The sequence below is a fragment of the Pteronotus mesoamericanus genome, unplaced genomic scaffold (assembly GCF_021234165.1).
Source record: "Pteronotus mesoamericanus isolate MK-2021 breed Mesoamerican mustached bat unplaced genomic scaffold, CSHL_Meso_final contig_1018, whole genome shotgun sequence".
Lineage (NCBI taxonomy): Eukaryota > Metazoa > Chordata > Mammalia > Chiroptera > Mormoopidae > Pteronotus > Pteronotus mesoamericanus.
The window spans coordinates 5096212-5116286 of NW_026555002.1; the positions used below are offsets into that span (position 1 = coordinate 5096212).

Below are 20075 nucleotides of genomic sequence, written 5' to 3' on the forward strand. Positions count from 1 at the left end.
TCACCTATAAGTGGACTTTATTCAACAAAATAAACTAACGAACAAAATAAACCAGAGGCATGGAAACATGGAGCAGACTGAAAGTGACCGGAGGGGATGGGCAAAGAGGACAATGGTGGAAAGAAGGGGAAGGGACTAGACAAAGAACATGTGTGAATGACCCATGGACATGGACAACGGAGTGGGAATTGACTGTGGGAATAGGGGGTGGTGGTGGGACGGGTGGATGGAGGTAAAGGGGGGAAAATAGAGACAACTGTAATAGAATAAACGTGATTTACAAATTAAGAAAAAAATGACAACCACCAACACAATAAAAAAAAAAAAAAGAAACTATAAAATGCGGCCAGAGAAAAGGAAAATCGATATGATAGATGAGAGAATAGCTGAAAGTCCTATGATAATCACCTTTTTTCTTGTCCGCGGTGGGTCTGGTAGAAATCCTTCCTGGAAAAGAAAAGAGATTACAAACTGTGTCCACTTTGTACTTTTGTACTTTTTCTACTGCTTCGAGCTTGGTGTTTCTGGCCACCTCCCAGATATGTTCCATTGTCAACAACATACATTCGAGGTATCTTCATGGGAAACAACTTCCCTTCCCAAATCTGTGACATGCTGCCTTCTGTTATTGAGACTCAGCTTTAAAAGCTGTACCCTCTATCTTGCTCTCCTTATAAAGTCTTTCCAAGTTTTCCCCTACAACCTCTTCTACACCCACCACTTCCTTTCCATTCCCCCCAAGATCCCTCTAGTTTGTGTCTTTATACCTCACACACTTCAGCTGCTCCATTGGCACATACTTGGTGAGTGACAGGTATCATGCCCCGCCAGTGGCCTTGGGTACACAAAGGTGTCCAGGCCTTCGGAGAGATAAGGGAGGAGCTGGCAAGCCATAGGTAAGGACAATAGAGTGTAAATCATGCTGTCAACAAAGTATTTTAGATTCCAGAGTTGAGTGAGTGTGGTAGATTGGATAATGGCTCCCAAAGATGTTCATGTCCTAATCCCCAGGCCTGTGAATGTTAATTTACGTGTGAAGAGAGATTTTACAGAAGTAACCAAATTAAGGATCTTGAAAAGAGAAGATTATTCTGATTATCTGGGTGGGGTCAAGGTAATCACAAGGGGCTTCTTAAGGGGGGGCAGGAGGATCAGAGTGGTAGGAGGTATCATGATAAAACAAGAGGCTGTCGTGATTAGTGGAAGGCACCATGAGCCAAGGAACGTGGGTGGCTTCTAGAAGGTGATAAAAGCAAGGGACACATTGTCCCTGCAGTGCACCCTGCTGACACCTTGACTTGAACCCACTGAGACTGATTTCAGACTTCTGGCCTCCAGAACTGTAAGATAATAGGTGCGTATTGTTTTAAACCCTAAGTTTGTGGAAAGTGGTTACAGCAGCAATGGGAAACAAACACAGTGAATGTGAAGGACTTCAGAGAATGTGCTGCTGGACCTTGGCCTTGCAGGTTGAGAGAAGGTATGTCAGGCAGAAAGGTGGTGAAGGTCATCTGAGATTTCCATGGCTTTAAGTACTCCACCCTCTAATCCATATTGCATTCTCCGATCAGATTAATATTTCTAAAGCATCATTTCAACTATTCAGTCGCTCCCTAACTGAAACCTCCCATGATCTCCCCTGTGATTAAAGAAGAGTTCATTCTCCTTCTGCTGGCCTCAACGGCTCTGCAATTAACCCAGCCTGTGTATTGAACCTCATTACCCACAACTTCTTGACATGTCGTGGGGAGGATTCTCGTGCCATCATTTTTATGTGAAATGCATTGTTCCTACATTCTTGCTTGTCAGAACTATTTTCCTTTTAAGGCCCAGCTCAGTACAAACCTTTCCATCAGACTGTCCTCAACCTCAAACTCAGAAGGAACTTCCCCTCCCCTGAGACCCTGCCTCTCGTCCTGCCGGTGCCTCCACCAGTGGTCCTGTGGTTCAGAACATGCAGTCTTCCTCCTGGTTAGGGCCTGGGGCTCGTATCTTACAGTCCCTGTGACTTTAGATGTCTCTCAGGAAATATTGCTGAGCCAAGGGCTTTTCATTATCATTAGGGTGGAGCAAGGAAGGACCATCTGCGGTGAGGGATAGACACAGTCAGAAGGCCCGCCTTCACGTGCCACAAGGGCCTGGTCTGCTTTGTCCACATCAGGGGGCTGATATGAGGACCAAAGGAGGCGTTTGAGAAGGCCACTTAGGTATACTCTTTTTCAAGAATGAATTTCAGGTGGCCATCAAAAGAAATAATGCTGAAATACGAGGGGTATTCCGTAATCCAGGGAACGCCCGCAGTGGTGTATATTTTCAGATACACAGCTCTACTCTGCTACTTTAACCAACCACTAGTGACAGAGTCAGGGCCACGATTTGCTGTCTACCTTCTACAGGGTAAGAGTTCTTGCACTTCGAGGATTAAGTTGTAATAAAAGCCAGCCAAGAGAACACCTGAGTGGAGTGTTAGTAATGACATCATTGTGACCTGTGCAAGGGAGGCCATGACGGTTTTCTGGACACTGGCAAAGCCTGGAGTTGGTGAACCATGACACTACCTGCTTGCTTTTAGCCCTTTGTCACTGGGGTACCTGGATCAGGTTCTTCAGGGGCCAGCCGCCGCAGCGCACGCTCTGCCTCCAGTTCTTGGACTTTTCGTGGTTTCCTTCAATTTCAAATTCCTTGAGGGTGAGCTGCTTTCCATCCTTCATCTCCACACACTTCGCTGAGATTCCTGCGAGACCAAACACAACAAGCTGAGCTCCCTCTGTGGCCAGCAAATGCCCCTGACTGAAAACCCCAGGACTTGGCCTCCTGCCATGTGGTTCTGGGGCCACCCATTTTGGGCTTGGAATCAGTAACACAAGAGAGCTGAGTTCCCACTCAGGGGCCCCACGGGCACCGGAAAGGTGAGGGCAGAAAGGGACTTCCTGCTGTGTGTGCACACTTCTTTGTGTGCTGAGAAGAGCAATAATTATTACCAACATTTACTTTAAAGATTTAATTCATTTATTTTTAGAGAGAGGGGAAGGAAAGGAGAAAGAGAGGGAGAGAAACATATCTGTGTGGGTTGCCTCTCAGGCGCCCCTCCCCCCCGGTGGGGCCTGGCCCACAACACAGGCATGTGCCCTGACTGGGAATCGAACTGGCAACTCTTTGGTGCACGGGCTGGCACTCAATCCACTGAGCCACACAAGTCAGGGTGCAACACTTTCTTTTCAAAAGCACTGAACTACCATATTTTGCCGTGCATAATGCGTTCCCATATTTTTGGACCAAACTTTCAGGTAAAAAGAAATCTTGTTTTAATTTTTTAAACTCAATTATTTATTTATTTATATGTAGAAACTTTTTTTTTGGCATTATAAAGGAATTTTTGCATTTATTTTTGAACATGCTATGGTACAAGACATTTTATGTAACAAATAATTACAAAACACAAGAACAGATACAAGGTATTTTCAGGTACTACCCGTGTATAATGCACATCCTTATTTTTCCCTCAGAAATTTGGGCAAAAAAGTATGTATCACACACAGCAAAATATGGTTTATTCAAAAGAGAAGCAAACAAAATGAATGGCTCTAAAGAAGAATGACCGGGACCCTTTCCCTTCCCTTCCTGAGAGCCTGGATAGAGCCGGGGGCAGAGGGGGCAGGTGAGGGCTCCCAGGTGGCCACGTGGCAGCCGCCCCCACAGCCACGTCTGCCTCGTCTGGTACAGTGTCGATCATCCAACCAACGGCAATCAACTATTTCTCACATTTTGGACTCATGGTTATTTTACATGGAAAGTAATTATGGAAATGTTATGTAGTAGGAAAAGTTAAATTACTCATACGCAATAGAGTCATAGGGCACACATTTATAATTGTTGGCACTAACCGTGGCAGATGGAAATTTGCGTTGTGCTTTAATAATTATAATTTGCAAATTGTTCCATTTTTTTTCTCCTAACAGTATGGTCAGGGAAGTTTCATTTTTATTCCCATTTTGAAGAGGAGGAGATTCAGGATGCGAGAGAGGCACAGCCTGGCCCAGGTGAAACAAGCACCCTTGGTATAGCAGAAGCTTGAAGTCCGGCCTCCGGATTCTAAATCCTGTGCCCCTTCTGGTCTGCACCAGGTGGTACAGACGTCACAGGGAACGTGACCGCGACGTTGTTGTTGGATTTCTCCTATGTGAACATTTCCCACCCTGGTACTGAAGCCCTTGCTGCTGTATTGGGTGCTGGGTGGGCGGAACAGGGACCTTTCCCATGGAAGAAAGGGGAGACAGCCCGGTAGGCTAATGTGTCTCAATTTTGAAAAGTGTGGAAATGCCGCTTTCCCTTCGGCCTATCTAAGATGCTGTGCAGAAGAGACCTAACAAAGTGGGCAAGAGACAGCTGTCTTTAGAAATGCCTGCTTCCGAGGTCAGCCCTTGGCTGACGTCTGGGAACTCGGATTTCGGGAACCTGGATTTCGAGAACCTGGATTTCGGGAGAGGTCCCCCACTTCCCACACATTCAGCTTATGCCAAACACCTGCTTTTCTTCTGGGAGCTTGGAATTTTGGGAGGCGATGGGTAAAGTATGCCTATGTAACTGACTCCTAGGCTCAGGGCAGCTTCCCTGGTGGACCACATCTCACACGTGCTGTTAGAATTTGTTGCTGGAGAATTGTGTGATTGTGTGACTCCACTGGGAGAGGACACTTGGAACCTGACCCCTAGTTTCCTTTCGACTTTGTCTCACATGCCTTTTGTCCTTTGCTGCTTTTGCTTTGTATCGATTTAATAAATCATAGCAATGAGTTTGACTATATGTTGAGTCCTGTGAGTGTTCTTACTGAATCACCGACCCTGGGGCTGGGCTTGGAGACCTCGATGTAGGTGTTTAGCCCTTGAACAATATAACGTCCACATGTGCGCTAGTTTCCAGGTGAAAGGCATGGAAGACCAGGAAACTCACCCTGTTTCATTTTCTCCTTATACAAAATCCCCTTTGCCTGACCACAGGTCACAGGAAGGTTAGGAGGTCGAAAATCCATATTTTTGTCTCTGGGAATTCTTGGACCTGCAAGGAAGCATGATTATTATTATTATTTTCATTCCATCTTCTACAACTGTGCCCTTTCTCCTCACCCATCGTAAGATCTTTCTTTTATAAATTAAAATGTGCTGGAGGGAGTTGTCCATGAACTAGGTCTTTCTTTTATGGCAGGTTAGACACATAAAGATAATGTCATCCTCCACTCCCAGTCTCTGAAATCCCGCACAAAAGCCTTGTGTGGAAGGACCTGAATTCCCAAGCTTATTGGCCACAACTACTACTGCACAAAGATTTTTCTTCTGTTTTTGAGGAAGAAGTCTAGTCAGTCATATTATTGATTTGAAGGTATGTGGATGGAGAAACAGCCCTCGGCTTTTAGCTTTGTCTGCTCGGCTGAGGCACCCTCTGGGAGAGCAAAGGGCAGGATGACAATGGAGCACCTAGTGTTGCTGGTGGAAGCCGGGCTCTTTCACAGGACTGCGAGGAAAGCATTCCAGGGACCTGCACATGGGAGATGGTGGTGTGGCAAGACGGTTCATTCGTGTGGAAGGCTGCCCCTGTGTTTCCTCTTTGTTCCTCCCACCGTGGAAAAAGTCCTACGTTGCCTTCAGCAAGGCCAACACAAAAGCCAAGGTCCAGAGTTTCTGTTTCATGTTGGAGGTTAGTCCTTTGGAGACCATGCTGTCAGCCGCAGGTCCCAGTAGCTGCTAGACCTGCATGGTTGTGGGCTCCCAGACAAGAGGAAATGTGCGAATGTGTGGGCGACTGAAGGTGAAAGAGAGAGAGAGATTGATTCTTTGTTCCCCTGGGATTATATTAGCCTCGGTTTCGGACCAACTAGGTGCCTTTTTCAAAATAACCAATCAACTTCTCAAGTTTTCACGGGCTTTTTGATGGGTCCACCCCCTTGTTCGACCAATAAGCCTCTATGGTCAAGCCCCTCTCCCTGCACCCCCCTTCAATCTGGTACCAGAGGGTAGGGAGGAAGGAGTGTAAATCCCCTTAGGTGAGCAATGCTGTAATCCCTCCAGTGTGAAGGTATCACTTCCTGGTGAAGCAAACAGGCTCATACTCCCCAGGTTCTTAAACTCAATCCTCCCTTTGCTTTCTTTCTTATTAATAACTAGTTAACGGCCTAGGGTGACATTAGCAAGAACAGTGTCTGTGTTCCTTCTGTGCTCCCTGCCTTGTTTCACTTCTCCTTCAAGTGAACTTGGTGGCTTTCACTCTGTGACCCCCAGGGCAGGGTGCCCAAGAGGACGCTGCAAGTCGCTCAGGAAGAGGGCCCCTGTGCCCTCTTGGGGCACTGGCCTCTGATTCTGCAGTTGTGAAGGTCTGAACATGAACTTCAGTCGCAGCAGCACCCGCTCCAGTCCCTCTGGCTAATGTTGAGGGGATCCATGAGGATACCTGCTAGGGCTTCTGTCCAGCACGGGGAGGATGGGCCACCCCTGGTCCTCTCGTAACCAGTGCTGTTAGAGCTGGGAGGGCCTAGGAGGCCACTCACCCATTTACAGAGGAGGAAACTGAGGCAAAAGAAGAAAGAACCAGCAAAAATCACACAATCAAAGCAATGTGAGGACACAAGCCTTGTTTTACCACCCAGGGTCCCCCTTGGTGGGCAACCGGTGTGTCCCTATGTGGTCAAGAGCTAAACAGCACATAAGTCCCACCCTTTTATCAGTGCAGTGAAGGGAGCCTTGCACAGGCCCAGGCAGGCTTGTGCTCCCTCACAGATCAATCGATTCACATCAGTAAGGTGGGTGTTATCAACATCCTGCCATATTGTTGAAGTTGACCAAGGCGGATGCCTACCCTAAGGTTTGTTACTGGCTCTAAAAGCTAATTAAGAACTTGATTGGTCTCTTAGAAAACAGAGTATAAAATAAAAAATTTAGAGCTTAATTACTAAAAAGTGTATTAATCACTTCTTTTTACCTCTTTTTCTGTATCTTTTCAAAGGCCCAGTTTTAACTGCTTTTGTCCCTGAGGGGAAAAAAGAAAATAACATAAATACAAAGCCAAAGCGGGGAAGGATTGAGGGTGCGAGGTGGGGGTGGGTGGGGCAGGGGAAATTGGGGGCGGGAAAATGGAGACAACTGTACCTGAACAACAATAAAAAATTTTTTTAAAAAGAAAATAACAAAATGCCTCTTGTTTATAAAATTGCACTGCAAATAGTAGTGCTGTGGAAAAACACCATTCAAGTGGAAACTCTTCAGGAGCCTGACTAATACTTCAATAAAAATATCAAATGCCTAGATCAGGATTTAGAAACTTTTTTTCTGTAAAGAGCCAGGTAGTAACTATATTTAAGGTCTGTAATTACTGAACTCTGCTCTTGTATTGTGAAATCCTTCATAGATAATGCATAAATAAAAAGAGGTGGCTGTGGATGTGTTCCAATATAACTTTATTTATAAAACAATGGGCTAGATTTGTTCTATGGGCTTGAGTTTGCTGAACCCAGGCCTAGACTTCGTTATAAAGATGATACTTAACTGAAATTCATCCTAAATTTCTTTTACTAATATCTCCAGATTATTCCAGATAAATTTGTAACAGTGTTCTATGTATTTCCCAAGCAACAGGGTAAGAAAAATAGTGAAGCTGAACATTCCTGCTGAGTGCTTGCTTTGTGCTAGGAACCACCCTTAGACCTTAGTTCTATTAGCTCAGTTCGTTGTTAGAACAAAAGTATCAAATAAGAACTAACATTATCTTCATTCACTAGGTAAGGAAATAAATGTGTAGAGATAAATATTCAAATTAAAGAAGGTATTGGAGATTTCCTCTGATAAAGAGACAGAGGTAAAAGGTAGTATATAAGGTCTCACAGATAGGCCTCATGGGGAACTCTACCAATCAGATAGCTGCTACAAACCTAATCTTGCAAGCAGATTTTTATACTAATTATGGTGGAAAAAATGAGCAAAGACTTAAAAACTAACTCAATTAAGGGTAACTTATAGAAAGGGATGCCCAAGTTCTAAAAGTTGTAGAGGTAACGATAACACAAAATGTCTTGGAAGGGTCCAGTATGCCTGTGACTATAACCCGGGTCTGTTCATCAGTAGCTATTATTGGCAAACATACATTCTCCTGCTCTTAGTTTCTCTCTGTTTAAATCCTTCTGGGTCTTGTGGGTGAGCTAGACCCCCTTTCATTAAAACCTTCAGGTTTACAGATGGTGTCAGGGTAAACAAACAGACGCTCATGTTCTCCAGCCAGTTTTTAGCATGAAGAAATTTGGGTTGAATACCAAATCATATGTGTCAAAGTGCTGAGGAGCTTTGCTTTGTGATGGTTCTTGGTGTGTTAGCAAGTTCCAGCACCCTGTTGTTATCTTACAGCTAGGAAGTAAGATGCCTGGACAAAGTAGGATTTAACTTTTCTTGGGTTGACCATCTTAATAACACTAAACCCACATTAGCCCTTATAAATAATAATGTCATCAGAAAAGTTAAAATCAATATAAAATAATTTTCTTAATAGTTTGGTCTACTCATTTTGGGCAGAAAAATATATCCGGTTGCCTCAGAGTATTAGCAGAAGCCTCAACATCTAAGAAGAACACAATAGGAGCCCAGTACACCTATATCTTAAAGAAAGATGCTGGTGTGGCCATGCTGCACAGAACATGGAAGGGGAGAGCAAAGCTGGTTCTGCCAGCATAAACCTTCCCTACCACCAGGCCTAGTGAGAGAAGCTACGTTTCCTTGGCGAGAATCATTGGACACTTCTCTTTAATTCAACAGAGAATGTGTTAAAAGACACACACTGAAGATGGACTTCTGTCCTTGGCGATGTCAAGGAAAGAGAGACTGTTAGACTTGTCTCTAAGAAATGTAAAGGTGAAGGTCATGACCAGAGCATGCTGCAGTTGGAGAAAGGCTGAGCTGGGAGCCAGCAAGGGAATCAATAAAGAAGCATGATTTCCATGGCCTGATTGGGTCCCTGTGGATGGGACCTTCTTGAGAAGTACTCTGCCTGAGAACCACCTGGAGGATGAAGTAACTGCAGCAAGGTGCAGACTTTTCAGAAGTACTATCCAATGTCTCAGTTCCCAAGCAAGTTGGCCACCGTCTAACTACTGAGAGATGGTAACATCTATTGAGTCTGCTACCCTAGGAGAAAATTTCTAGCCAAATTTCCTCTCCTTCACTCCCACCCCAGCCAGTTTTGTGGCCAAAAAAAACAAGAGTCCTGGACTGTAATTTGTCTGTAATTTGACAAATCTGTCTGTAGATGTGAGCCAGGGACTGGCTGAATGGGAAGCAGGATCGCGATGGGGCTGCCTAATAGGAGGTTTTGTCTGCCTTATCTGCTCCCCTCACTTCCCCTCCACATTAGCTTTCTTCTGGCTGAAAGGGAAGCTCACTGGGATTCTAGAGTCATCTCCTAATTGCACAGGGAGCAGGCTTTGCATCTCAGAGCCTCTACATGGTGGGGATGGAGTGGGGCAAAGAGCTGAGAATCTGACTCCATAGAAAGAGAAGTAAAAGTTTAAAAATGACCTTCAGAATGAGGGGCTGCTGCTCCTGCCCTTCCAGCCAGCACTAAAGATTAGGGGAATCCATCAAAGACACCTCTTCGGTTCCCTGTTCCCCATGCAGAAGAAGGGGCTGTCCACGGTGCGGTGAAGGATCCATAGGATGGGAAGCTGTATGTGCAGCTCGGACAGCCCTTGGAGGGCAGGCAGTCTCTTTATTATTATTTATTATCTCATTTTATTTTACTTTAAGGATGAGTAGGAAGAGGGAAGCACGCAATTCCCTCAAGGAGGTAGGACATGAAGAAAGACAGTTATATGACTTGTGAGTTACACAGTGATTTATGGCTACTGCAGTTGGCCTTTGACCAACTTGGGGGGTTAGGGGCACAGATGCCCACTGAGCTGAGAGTCTGGATGTAACTTTTGACTCTATAGTTGGCCTTCACACATGCAGATACAACCAGCTGTGAATAAAAAACAGTATTTTCCATCTGCAATTGGGAACCTGCGGTTGGGAAAGCAAAAACAGTTTTCAGTCCGCATTTGGTTGAATCCCCAGGTGTGAAACCGAAAAAAATCTTAGTATAAATGGACAGACATTGCTCAAGGGTCAGCTGTGTTTCCAGCCTGGAAGTTGTCGGTTCAGCAGGGGCAGCCCTGCGGTGGCCTGTGGGCCCTGGGTCTTGGCTGCAGATTCATCACCAAGGTACTTGTTGGAAGTGTTACCATCTTTCAATCCATGATACGTTTGTGAGTTGACTAAATCTGATATACTTCTTAACAGTTAGTACAGCTACCTACAGTGAGTAGGGAAATAGCTTTGTTACTAAAAGCAGAGAGTAAAGCATGAGAATTTAGCTGTTTAGTTATTGAAATGTATCCATCTTTAAAACTTTTACATTTTGGTTTGCTTCTTTTCCATGGGACTCGGTTATTCAGAGTTTGGATTCCATGTCTACTTCTGTTTTTGACTGAAAAAAGAAAACCCAGATGCTGTGAAAAGTTGCATTTAAAGCACATGTAATAGTGCTTTACAAAAATCCCATTTACTATAACTTTTCAAGAGCCTAATGCATAAAGAAAAAAAAAAAAAGAAACCCATAGCCTTATACTTATTAAGTCTTAGATGTTTAACGTGGGTTCATCTTAGATTTCATTTTCTTTATCGTCACATTAAGCTTAATTCATTTATACCCACATTCATTAAACAAAGAATTTAAGACAGAGTTTCATTTGTATTGTAATGAATGCTGAGAAGAGTAATGAGACTTAACAGTTATTAACTGCTTATTATGTGCTAGACATGAACAAAAGATCCTTACACCTACTAATCTCTTTAGGAGACAGAGACTTTTACTATCTCCATTACCAATTAAAAAACAGAAAGGTCCAGAAATTAGAATAACTAAGTGTAGCAATGTAGATTCCCTTTGGTAGAAAGGCAGAAATCAAAGGCAGCAATACAAGAATCTGCACTGTCTAGAGAGGAGCGATGACGAGGTACGTAGATGAAGTACTGGCCCTTATCTTTCCCTGGAATGAAGGCTTTTGGGCTGAAAATACAGTGAAAGTGATATTATAGGTTTGGACAAAAAATTAAGGTATAAGAAACTAACGAATTGAATATTACCCAAGGAGAATTTGTTCATAAAATTTCAAAGAATTAAGAAAACATACAAAGGAAATATTTCCCAGTTGAAAAAATGTACTTCAAGTCTTAGAAAGCCTTAGGGTTAGAGATATCAAAGAAGAGTTGATTGAAACCTTCTCTCAGGTGAATATGCGCTCAGACTGAGCAGGTGGCGAGGCGTGGGCGGACAGACGGCGAGGCCTGTGCAAGCCGATCTCCTGAGGGCCGTGTTCGTGCCCGCTGCTCCCCAAGGCAGGACCACGAAGTGCTCCCTGTCTCTCCTCTCTCTCCCTCTTCCTCTCCCTCCCTCCAGTTCTATGGTAAGACTACAATCTGGACTTGTTCAGCGGTAGACATCTTAGACAAACACATTCTCTTTGTGCCCCTCTTTTGTCTTTTTCTGGTACTGTCGGGTTCACCTTTCATCGAACCTGTTGAGGCCATAGTAAGTTAAAGGTATAAAGGTGGTCTAGTTCAGCTTACCAGAGCTCTCTTTCCTGGAAAATATGGGGCTTAAGACCTACTAATAATATATAGCCACTGGAATTTCATTTGAAATTGTTCCTTGTGAAGTTTCCTGCTTAATCACTCCAGAGGAAATAGAGTGGCTGTTTTTGGGTTCCCCATTCAAAAGCTATTGACACCACAGACTTTCTATAGTAGCTGAGGAAGGTGTTCCCTTATCCCTCAAGGCACGTGAGAAAGTTTCAGCGTCAAAGTATGTGATCTGTTCCCCCAAGAATTTGAAGGAGGCAAAAGAAATTTAAAAACGCAAGCCTGGGAAGTCTGAGGAGGATGAGTATATTGGGAGCCAGTGACATGCTCACTGAGAGTAGGGCCATAAAGAGGCACGTTTCTCACGGTCCTCTCTGGGGAAGGGAGGGGCTCAATTAGTTCTTCTTAAGAGATACTCTTTCTAGGAGAACGATTAAGATGAATGAGGTCTGAACCTCATTCATTACAGCTGGGAGACTAGAGGGAGGTGGTAAGCAGTCAGCTGGAGCTTTTGCATTAGAGGAACTACAGCTGAGAAATTCTCTCTGAAAAGGAGGTCTCTGAAGAGCCCACAAATGTGACACAGGCAGCCACCATATCTGGGGAACATGAATATGTCATAAGATGGCGTTTCCGCTCCTTACGACTGCTTTCTCTTCTTCCTCTCCGAACCTGAATTAGCTAAAAGCAATAGATACTGATTACAATTAGAGAAGAATTGTGGATGAGAGAAGAGGTTGGCCTCACCCCACCTCCTTGCTACGTAGTTTCCAGTTTTAACATATCAGCTCAGGCTTTTTAGTTTTGAATGAGAATATATCACTGCTGCTGAAAGGGGCTTGCACGGCTCTGGGACTTACCTAAGACTTCAGTCTGGGGCAGGAAAAAACTATTTGAGAGTGTATTTTTCAAAAGGAAGCAGGAGAAAAAGCAAATGTGATTTCTGCTTAGACTACCAATTCCAACTATTTTAATAACCAGGTAAGATAAAGAAGTTTCATAAAAGCTCGGAGGAGAAAAATCTTAGACCTGGGTAAGGATAACCTGGGAAATAATCCAGATGCTGAAGATAAGCATAGAGATAAAATGATAGAGATGCTAGGAATATATCTATATATTTATTTGTGTTATATTTTAATGTTTATATTCATATTTATTTCACAAATAAATTTATAATTATTTATTTACTATACAGGATCTGGCAGAAGGCCTGCTTGAGTGTGGTTGGTAGGGTAATAATATGGGTGTCATAATTTATAGTTCTAATTTGAACATTTCACCTAAAAAGTCATAGGGTTTGCTTGAGTGTGACAGTATTATGTTAGAGAATTACATGCTTATGATTTTGTAGTAAAAGATTTTGTAATAAAAAAGGGGTGTCATTTGTGCTGGACCCTGTATAATATATTATGTCCGTAAAACAGGGTGACAGAAATACTCAGAGGGAATGAAAATGAAACAAAATATATGCAGATATATTTTGACTCCAGAGGAGAAAGCCCTACCACCTGCATAGTGCCATGCAAACTTAGTAGCAGTATTTTACACGACATGATGCTAGAGAAGGAACAAAGGAAAGAAAGCCCATAAAAGACACATAAGTAGAATTGGTGAAGGAAGGGAAAAAGAAGAGAAGCAAAGACAAGGAAGAAAAGGAGGAACGCGATGGAAATGAAAAACTGTAAGAGCCGAGTCAGGGAATGGAGAGTCATCCATGATTTCTACCCTTTGCCGCACAGTGCGCTGCATGCTCTGGTGAAGCATGGCTTAAATAATTGCATTTCCCAGGCTTAGTTCTGATGTGATACCAGGGTTCTGTCTTCTGCTTAACCGATTCAACTTCTTTCTGCCTCTTTCTCCTTGCTCTGTCGAGGGCCATGTTCCTTAGTGACAGCAACCCTTCCTAATGCTACTTCCTGGTTCCTCATTTCCCACAGAGGGGTGGCTTGTCTCCGCCACAGACCTCTGGGCTGCATTCAGGTTCCAGCCCTTTTTCTTGCCAAAGGGTCTTGGGTTGACAAGAAGGCCAATGGGGAGCTTGAATTTTCCTCCTTATCTGAGGAAATCAGTGATTTTGAATGAAAACACAGAGGATAAATAGGCAGATAGCTATTTGTTACCCATAATTATTCTTTCTTTCTTTCACAGGAACAGAGTTGCAGATAGGCCCATGGCTGCCTGACTAGAGATGATATTTCTCAGCCTCACTTACAACTAGCTCTGGCTATGCGACTAGGTTTTGGGTAACTGTGTGTGAACAGAAGATTCTGAGTCTTTCAGTGAAAAGAAATAGATGGACGGTTTCCCGTTCCATTTCTCCTCTTCCCCCTGGTTGGGAGACAATGGCAACCAGGTCGGCCTTCCTGGGCTCAGAGAGGGAAACTTTATGTTGAGAAAGGCAGGTTCTTCCTGCCACTTCTGGACTGTTTGATGAAAGAGAAACAAGTTATGTGGTTTAAGTCACAGTATTTTAGGTTCTCTTTGTTCCAACATTTGAAGCCGTTCAAACATTGTTTAGTGTTTGAAGATGTCAGGGCTGTGGCAAAGAGAGGGTCTGGCAGAAAGACCAGGTCTGCTACAAGCTCGCAGGTATGAATCCTTACATTTGTTCTTACCTTTTAGGAAACAACTAATTTCATTTATGTGTCTTCTCTTTTCTCCTTTAAACAGAAAAGAAAACAATCATTTAGGATTATACATAGAGACTTACAAGCTTTATATATCAGTAAACTTCAAGTATTTTATTTTTGTCTTCATTCAACTTTTGTGGGGCTAAATTCCCAGCTACCAACACACCCTCTGGGTTGGCACCACGCTGAAAACAACAATAGCAACGAAAACAACCTACCTTTACACAGTACCAGTCATTGACTGCGTGCTTTCATTAGTACATATTCACATGAGGCTTTCTCATTCACAATAAGAAAAATGTAAAAAGCACCTGAAATCAGGCAGAAGCTGACAGTACATGAGAAGAAGTGACAGGGAGATCAAGGCACAATAAATCTCAGATGTCCTGTGATTCAGAGGCTTGCCTTGAAAGCTGGCAGAGGCTGGTTCATGAGCTTTAAGGATAGAAGCCGTCTCCATAGCATCAAAGTGCAAGGTGAAGCAGCAAGTGCTGATGGAGAAGCTGCAGGAAGTTATCAGAAGATCTAGCTAAGATAATTAATGAAGGTGGTGGTTACACTAAACAACAGATTTTCAATGTGGAAAAAAACAGCTCTGTACTGACAGAAGATTCCATGTAGGGCTTTCATAGCTAGAGAAGAGAAGCCAGTGAAGGCTTTGCAGGGGTGTCCAACCTTGTGGCATCTCTGTGCCACACTGGAAGAAGATGAGTTGTCTTGGGCCACAGAATAAATACATTGCAACATGTGATCACAAAGAAAATCTCATAATGTTTTAAGTAAGTTTATGATTTTGTGTTGGGCCCCATTCACAGCCATCCTGGGCTGCATGCGGCCTGCTGGCTGCAGGTTGGACCCCACTGCAGCTTCTAAGGACAGGCTGACTCTCCTGTGAGGGACTGATGCAGCTGTGACTTTAGGCTGAAGCCAGTGCCCATTTACCATTTGGAAAGTCCTAGAGCCCTTAAGAATTATGCTAAATCTACTCAGCTTGTGCTCTACAAATGCAACAACATAGCCTGGATGATAGCACATCTGTTTACAACATGGTTTACTGAATATTTAAAGTTCACTGTTGAGGCCTACTGCTCACAAAAAAAGATTCTATTTAAAATATTACTGTCCATTGACAATGCACTTGGTCGCCCAAGAATTCTGATGAAGATGGACAACGACATTAATGTTGCTTTCGTGCCTGCTAAGGCAATATCCATTTTGCAGCCCAGGGGTCAAGGAGTAATTTTGACTTTCCAGTTTTATTATTTAAGAAATACATTTCCAAAGAATAGAGCTGTCATGGATAGTTGTTCTTCTGATGTATCTGAGAAAGATGAATGGAAAATCTTCTGGAAAGGATTCACCATTGTAGATGCCATTAAGAACATTCTTGATTCATGGAAAAATGTCAAAATGTCAACATTAACTGAAATTTGGAAGAAGTTGACTCCAACTATCCCGGATGACTTTGAGGGGCTCAAGACTTCAGTGAAGAAAGTAACTGAAGATGTGGTGGAAATAGCAAGAGCACTACAAATGGAATTGGAGCCTGAAGACATGTGACTGAATTGCTGCAATCCCATGATAAACCTTTAACAAAGGTTTAAGCAGCTCCTTAAAAATGAGGAGCTGCTTCTTATGGATGAGCAAAGACAGTGGTTTCTTGAGATGGAATCTACACCTGGTGAAGAAGCTGTGAATATTGTTGAATTACCGCAAAACATTTAGAACATTTCATCAAATTAGTTGATAAGGCAGTGACAAGGATTGGGATCACTGAATCCAACTTAGAAAGAATTTCTACTGTAGGTAAAATGGTATCAAACAACATCACATGCCACAAAGAAATCATTTGTAAAAAGAAGGCTCAATAAATGCAGCAAACTTCACTGTTGTCTTATTTTAAATAATTGCTGCAGTCACCACATTTAGCAACTGCTGCCCTTATCAGTCAGAAGCCACCAACATTGAGGCAAGACCCTCCACCAACAAAAAGATTATGACTCCCTGAAGCCTCAGATAATGGTTAGCACTTTTTAGCAATAAAATATTCTTTAACTGGGATATGTACATTTTTTCAGAGAATGCTATTGCACACTCAAGAGACTACAGTATAGTCTAAGCATCTTTTATGTGCATTGGGAAAGAAAAAAAATTAGCATGACTCATTTTATAGCAATTTTGCTTCATTGCAGTGGTTTGGAACGAAATTTGCAATATTTCTGATGTATGCTTGTAGTACATTTTTTTCTTAACTAATTTGGCAAACTGTATTTTTTGCCATGTGGCCACTGAAGTCTCTGCTCAGTTAGTCAGCTCATGATTGGAAAGAGATTTCATGAAATACCTAGAACTAATAGCTCTCCTAGCCTTTGTCAATGGGGCTCTGTACAAGCGTTGGTGATGCCTTTGACATACAGCTAGGCAGTTCACAAGTCTCCCTCAGCCTTTGCTTCCTGCTTGCACACAGCCTCAGGGCTAGCTCTGGGTGAGAGCTCAGGGCTTCCTCAGGTCTTTCCTGAGTGTGAATAGATATTTTTTATGTATACGATTTAACAGTGTCGAATTGAGAAATTTCATAAGAAGGTAAGTCTTGTAAAATGTGGAGCTGTGTCTATTTGTAACCATCACCAATTTGTTCTGTTCTCTGTTAATATAAATTTGTCCATGGCAGAGTTATTTGAAGGGGTCTTGTAATACTCCCTCAAATTGGAAATTATTGTTACTTCTCATGAAACCAGTTTCCTAAGACAGTTAATTCTGATTGATTGTCTCAATAAATTTGGGGACGGGCCATACTATTTTAAGTGATGCCTGAGTCTGTAAACTGTATAAATACTTGTAAGATTTCATATGAAATCAGAAAAAGGTCCTTGACATTTCCGATTTACTCATATAAGCAGGTAATAAAATGACCATAATTTTCCTATTAAAATAATGATTTTGAGAGTCTTGTTTAATTTAAATTCATTCCAGCTATTCTGTAATGGGAAAAACAAGATATTCATGGTAAGAAACAGATTTGTACAACACATAATTTTTTTTAAAAAAAAGGATAAGATTCCACTAAGAATTCTTAGTGGAAGAACATTAAATAACATATGAATAAATGGGTGGAAATCTCTGTTCTGTCCAAATTAATCTGCAAATTCAATGCAGTTCTGTGCAGAGGTCCCAATGAACTTGGGGAGGAGATGGGTGAAATCTTTTTGAGTTGATTCTAAAATTCACTCCTAGTGAGTCATCAGGATGGTGACCTCTGAGATCAACTTTCTTTTCTGTATCTTTCAATTATAGAACAAAAGCTAGTAGATAGACAGGCAAAGGCATGGTGTGATCAAGGAGGTATTCCAAATCATGAAGTAATAGGGGAAGGGATATTTTAATGATTCCCACTTCACATATATGCAAAGAAGCAAAACTCAGGGATTATAGATGCAAACTTTAAAAATAATCAAATATTTCAAATATAGAAGTATCAAAAATTGAATAATATTTAAAAAATATTCAGCTAGACATGACTATTGTAAATATGACAGGAAACCCAAGAATTAGGTGACATATTTGACTATCTATAAATTTATAACTTCTCTACAACAAAAGATTACATTAATAAATCAAAAATAAAAACAACTGGAACAACATACAAGACTATATATAAGAATATCTTAAAAAAAAAGAGTTCCTATATTCATTCAGCATAGTAAAGCATTCTATGTAGAAGTAAAACAAATGACCAAAACCAATAAAGAAATGCTCCACCACATTAAAAATGAAAATAATGCATGTTAAATCACCCTTAAATAAGACTTTCTTAACTCTTAAAAATGTTAAATGTTTTATTGTCTAGGTGTGATATATTAATTTTAAGAAGCAAGAAAAGAAAAAGTATACATAGAATTAACCTAGTTAAATAAAACTATATTCCAAAATGTACTCATACATGCATAAAAAAATTCTGGAAAGATATACACTGATGTTTATAAGCCACATATACTTTAAAATCATAATAAAAACCAACATATAGATATGGGCATTTTGAAAAATGTAGTTACTTTAAAATGGATTTTTTTGGTCTTATGGAAGGCATGGAAAATAATTATAATAAACTTTAACATTAAAAAATAGTTAATCTGTAACATAAATATCAAGTAAATTCTTATTCTCTCTTACTTCTTTTTCCATTGTGTTTTTCCAAAGTAGAATTCCTTCCAGTATTCATGGTATCTGGAAAGTAACAGGTGGTGGTCAGAGAACTATAATTTATATATAAAAGTTACAAATCTTACGACAATTCACATTGTGGAAGGCTTGAGATTACAATGATGTCTGCGCATCTAAATGATATTAAACAGCCCTGACTGGGTAGCTCAGTTAGTAGAACATCATCCTGATACCCCAAGGTTGCAGGTATGATCCCCGGTCAGGGCACATACAAGAATCAATGAATGACGCATAAATAAATGGAACAACAAATCGACGTTTCGCTCTCTCTCTTGCTCGCACCCTCTCTGTCTCTCTTTCTCTGAAAAGAAAAACTTAAATGAATCAGATACAAATTGATATCTAAAGTCTTTATTTCTCTGAGGCTTTGAAAAAACTCTTCATTACTTATTATGTGTACCAGTTTCCTGATTTATGAAACAGGTAGGCAGTAAAAGTTACCCTGTTTAGGCTTTAGATTTCTTAATGATTAAATAAGATCTTATTTGCAAAAGTTAATGAGAAATCACTATATCAATCCATAGATTCTGGAAGACAGCCTTCAAAACTGTATGTTGAGTTTAAGAATAGTTATCTGAGGTCTTTTTCCTGATAGGTAGCAGGACCATTTATGTGTCTTTTGAGGTCTTTTCAGGGTTGTGACACTATTATCCTCCAATAGAAGAACACCTAGATTTCTTGTCTCCATGAGCAAAGGCAGAAGTCACTATATAAATCCAACAACTGATATACTCATACAGTACACGAGATACTGCTGTTTTTTAATCAGCGTATTTCTACTACACCATCCACATAAAATAAGCAGGATCCATTCCGTTAAACATGACTGTAATCATCATCTCCCGCTTTCCTGCTGTTCCCAAATGGGCCAGGTCCAACAGATGTGGAGAACGAGATTCTGACACGGACTGGATCCCTTCCGTACCCACATGTGCCCGGAGTCAACTGCAGCGGAAAACAGAAACTCTCATTTCAGACTCCTGAGACCCTGCAGCCTTGGTCCTGTGACTCTCACCTTCAAAACTGACCTACTTGCTGTTGGTGATCTGCTTCACGTGGCCCTTGAACCCTGCTCACCTATCACTGACATCCCAAGGGTCTGTGGTATCCGCTGAATCACCTCCACCCCAAGACCCTTGGGTGGCTTTACCCATATCAGAAGCTTGGCTACTTTCAGTCCTTGCTTCTTGGCCTCTGGGCACACCTTTGGATAAACACATGACACAGGAGCACTTCTCATTTCCAAGTCCTTGGAGCTCTTCTCCTATGTTATGATTTGTAAAACATTTTAAATTGCAATTTTATTTGCAGCCCTTGCCCACCAAACATCCTTCTTTCCGCCACCCCTACTTCAAAAGATGGCTCTACCTCTGAAATATCTTTTTCTGTTGCTCTTTATCATCCCTCCCTTCCTTTCAATATGTTTTTTCTCCATTATCTTTTCCTCTTTGCCCCAACCTGCATCTTTGTTTTTCTATTTTTCATTTACATCCTTCTCCCATCTATTCCTGAATGACATTTTTTGGTATTTATTTGTATAAAAATTTGTATTTTTTTATGTGATGCTATTCTT

General features: G+C 41.7%; 1 protein-coding gene across 1 annotated transcript in view; it reads right to left on the reverse strand.

Moving 5' to 3' along the window:
* Positions 1 to 20075, reverse strand: part of SP100 (SP100 nuclear antigen) — a 74639-nt gene that overhangs the window by 9724 nt on the left and 44840 nt on the right. Inside the window, exons 14-19 of the mRNA XM_054570869.1 lie at positions 19653 to 19766; positions 18452 to 18505; positions 6970 to 7017; positions 4951 to 5055; positions 2592 to 2734; positions 409 to 447 (exon numbers count right to left, since the gene is read on the reverse strand). Of these exons, the coding sequence (XP_054426844.1) occupies positions 409 to 447; positions 2592 to 2734; positions 4951 to 5055; positions 6970 to 7017; positions 18452 to 18505; positions 19653 to 19766 (503 nt within the window). The remainder of the gene's footprint in view (positions 1 to 408; positions 448 to 2591; positions 2735 to 4950; positions 5056 to 6969; positions 7018 to 18451; positions 18506 to 19652; positions 19767 to 20075) is intronic.